The sequence below is a fragment of the Andrographis paniculata genome, unplaced genomic scaffold (genome assembly GCF_009805555.1).
Source record: "Andrographis paniculata isolate CXL003 unplaced genomic scaffold, ASM980555v1 Contig55END, whole genome shotgun sequence".
In the NCBI taxonomy this organism is placed as follows: Eukaryota; Viridiplantae; Streptophyta; class Magnoliopsida; order Lamiales; family Acanthaceae; genus Andrographis; species Andrographis paniculata.
The window spans coordinates 4,338,080-4,341,670 of NW_026137590.1; the positions used below are offsets into that span (position 1 = coordinate 4,338,080).

The 3,591-nt window shown below is 36.3% G+C and overlaps 1 protein-coding gene across 1 annotated transcript; it reads left to right on the forward strand.

Moving 5' to 3' along the window:
* Positions 1-917: 917 nt before the first annotated feature.
* LOC127256529 (nematode resistance protein-like HSPRO2) lies at positions 918-2,551 on the forward strand. The gene has a single exon (XM_051282581.1). The coding sequence runs from the start codon at positions 1,004-1,006 to the stop codon at positions 2,351-2,353; it is 1,350 nt and encodes a 449-aa protein (XP_051138538.1). The 5' UTR covers positions 918-1,003; the 3' UTR covers positions 2,354-2,551.
* Positions 2,552-3,591: the final 1,040 nt, after the last annotated feature.

The following is a 3,591-nucleotide window of genomic DNA, read 5'->3' on the forward strand; positions in this document are numbered from 1 at the left end:
ACTATTTATTTCCTATTGTTTTAAAGAAATTTTGCTGTAGATTAAAGAAAATTTATCATTTCTGTCCCAATTAAAAATATTATTTTCTTCGTCCTAAAATAATAGTCTAATTTTCCTATTTTCGTCTGTCCTAAAACAATAGTCTCATTTTCAGTAACTATCTCCCCACTTTTTTACAAAATTATCTTCACTTTTTTACAATAATTACATAAAATATAGATATTTTACTCTTTTAAAAATATTTTTACATACACTATCAATATAATACTATTATTTCTTAATTCTCGTATTCATCCCAAATTTCTCATTTGTTTTTGAACGGATAGAATATTTTTATTATTTTTGAATGTGTTTCAGTCAAAATTATTCATTTTCTCGTATAGTAAATATAATTCACTAAAATCAAAATGCCCGTTGTTTTTACATTAATTATAAATATATCATTACATATATATATACATAACATACAAATAATAAAAATATCAAAATTATTTTATACATATTTACTAACTAATAAAATATTATTTCTTAATTTACGGTAGCAACTCAAATAGATTTAAATTTGATATAAAAGTAATATTTGATAAGATATTTTATAAAAAATTCGACAAAAACAAAATTTAAATAGTAAAATTTAGAAAATTTGCTACTAGGCGGGTAGTTATTCCCACGCCCACCGTCCGACGTGGCAAAATTTAGTTGGGTGGATTAAAAACACAGCCTGGACCTTGCGTGGTAGTTGGTTCCTGCATTAAGCACGCTTAGCTGAGGGGCACTTCCGTCAATTCACAGAAACACATGACAGATGTTTGTATATATATATATATATATCCAGAAATGGATAAGGTTTCCTCCAATAAACTAGTACTAATAATTACTAGTACTATTCCCGCCGCTCCTTTGGACATTCTCCATTCTCCTTCCACACGCCTTTCACCTGTTCCTGTCTCCCATTCTCCTACATATACCAAAATCCTATTTTAGATTTCAAATTCCACAAAAAATGGTGGGTTTGGAATTGAAATCTAACATGATTCCCCCCGAAATCGCCGCCCAATCGCCGCCGAAGCTCTGCAACGAGCTCCCGAATGCAATTCCGCCGCCGCCGCCTCCGGAGATTTCGACGGCGTCCGACGAAATTTGCGCGGCGTACGAAAGCTATCTTCGCCTGCCAGAGATGAAGAAGATTTGGGGAAGAACCGAGTTCCCCGGCTGGAAAAGTGAACCGGTTTTTAAACCGGCTTTAGTGGCGCTCGAGATTACCTTCCGGTTCATGTCGACCGTGTTTTCCGACCCGAGGCCGTACGCCGACCGCCGGGAGTGGAGGCGGCGGGTGGAGGCGCTGGCGGCAGATGAGGTGGAGATTATTGCTCTGTTGTGTGAAGCGGATGAAGAAGATTCCGAGACTCGCCGGAATATGCCGGTCGTCGATTTGAGCTCCGCCGGCGGGGTTCTGGCGCGGGAGAATAGCGCGGCGGAGGTGTGGCGGCGGGAGGATGATACGGTGGTGGTGAGCCAGGTGAGCCGAGCCAGCTTGCTGCCGCGGCTGGCTTCGTGGCCCAAGCTCGAGTCGGCGGCGCGGAAGATTCAATTCTCGATAGAGTGCCGGATGCTAGGGTGTCCGTACACGCTCGGCTTGGGCGAGCCGAATCTGAGCGGGAAGCCGAGCCTGAACTACGACGCGATCTGCAAGCCGTCTGAGGTGCACGCGCTGAAGAGATGCCGAAACGACGACGTCGAGGCGGTTAATTTGGAGAACCAGACGGTTTACACCACGCACCAGATTTTAGAGTCGTGGATCGCCGTCGCCGGAGAGGTTCTCGCGAGGATCGCCGACGAGATCGACCGCCGGCGGCACGATACAGCGGCGATCCAGTGCTGGATACTGGAGAAAGTATGGAGGATTATCAGTAAGATCGAGGATTTGCATCTACTGATGGATCCCGACGATTTCCTCCGCCTGAAAAAGCAATTGACAATGAAATCGGAGCTCTTCTGCTTCCGATCGCGCGGACTCGTCGGAATTACGAGATTGTCGAAGGATTTGAAGCACAAGGTGCCGGAGGTTTTGGAAGTGGAGGTCGATCCGAGCGGCGGTCCGAGGGTGCAGGAAGCCGCCATGGAATTGTACCGGAGGAAGGAGGAATTTGCGAAAATTCAGCTGTTTCAGGCGATGCAGGCGGTGGAAGCGGCGGTGAAGAGATTTTACTTTGGATACAAGCAGGTGGTGACGGCGGTGATGGGGAGCTTGGCGGCGAGCGGCGGATCGGAGGATTTGGTTAGCCAAATATTCCTAGAGATGACGTATTTTCCGAGCTTGGACGCCGCCAAGACTTTTCTAGGGGAGATGTGAAGTAGGAGCGTACTTAATAGATATGATCAAATTTAATTTAATTTAATTTACTCAATGATTTGAGGTTTGTTTAGATACGGCTTTGAGGTTTGTTTAGATACGATTTTTTTTTTTTTAAAAAAAAAAAGAGGTAAAAGATCATATTTGATTTGATGTTTTGTATTTGATTTATTGTTTTGTAAGAAAAAAATTATATTTAATACTCCTCCATCTACTTATATAGTATACAATTACTTTTGTGGTAGTTAAAAATAATGTAATTATATTTTTGCCCTTAATTTTTGGTGTAAAAATAATGATTTGATGTAAAGTAAAGGCATTTGTAAAAAAAAGTAAGGTATTTAATAAAATATTTACTTTGTAATTGGATATCCCAAAATAGAAATATGTATACTTTCTAGCTGGACGGAGGGAGTATACAGTATACATATATTCCATCTGTTTATTCTAAAAATATATATTTACTTTTATATGAAATTTAAAAAATAATTCATCTTCTTCATCCAGAAAGTATAATAGTTTTGTTTATTATTTTTGTTTGTCACAAAACTATAGTTTTATTTTCATAAATGCTCATATTACCATAAAATTATCTTTTTTTTCATTATTATTACACAATTGCCACTATTTTTTTATGTTAATACACTCATGAGGACAAAAAAAGTCTTTTACTCATATTTTTTATCAACTATCAATATAATATCAATATTTCTTAAATTTTGTGTCAACCCAAATAAAACTATAGTTTTGGGACGGAAAGAGTATATTTCTATTTTGAGCGGTCAAATTAAAAAATAATCATTTTATTAAATACCAAATTTTTTTTTCACAAATACCCACACTTTACATCACATAATTAGTTTTACATTAAAAAAGAAACGTAAAAATGTCATTACATTACTTTTAACTACCTACTACAATTAAAATACTATTATTTTTAAACAACGCGCCAAAAGTAAATGTTTACTTTGTAATCGGATGAAGGTAGTAATATTTTAATTATAATAGATATTTAAAAATAATATAAACATAATTTTGTTTTTATTTTTTTATGTAAAAATAATGATATAATAATAAAATATATAATTATTAAAAAAATAAATAAATAATTTTATAATTAGAAAATAAAATAAAAATATGTACTTTCTTTGTCCCATAACTAAATATTTATTTATTTTTTGCACATAGTTTTAGAATTATTAGTATTATATTGGGATATAGTTGGAATAAAATATAAA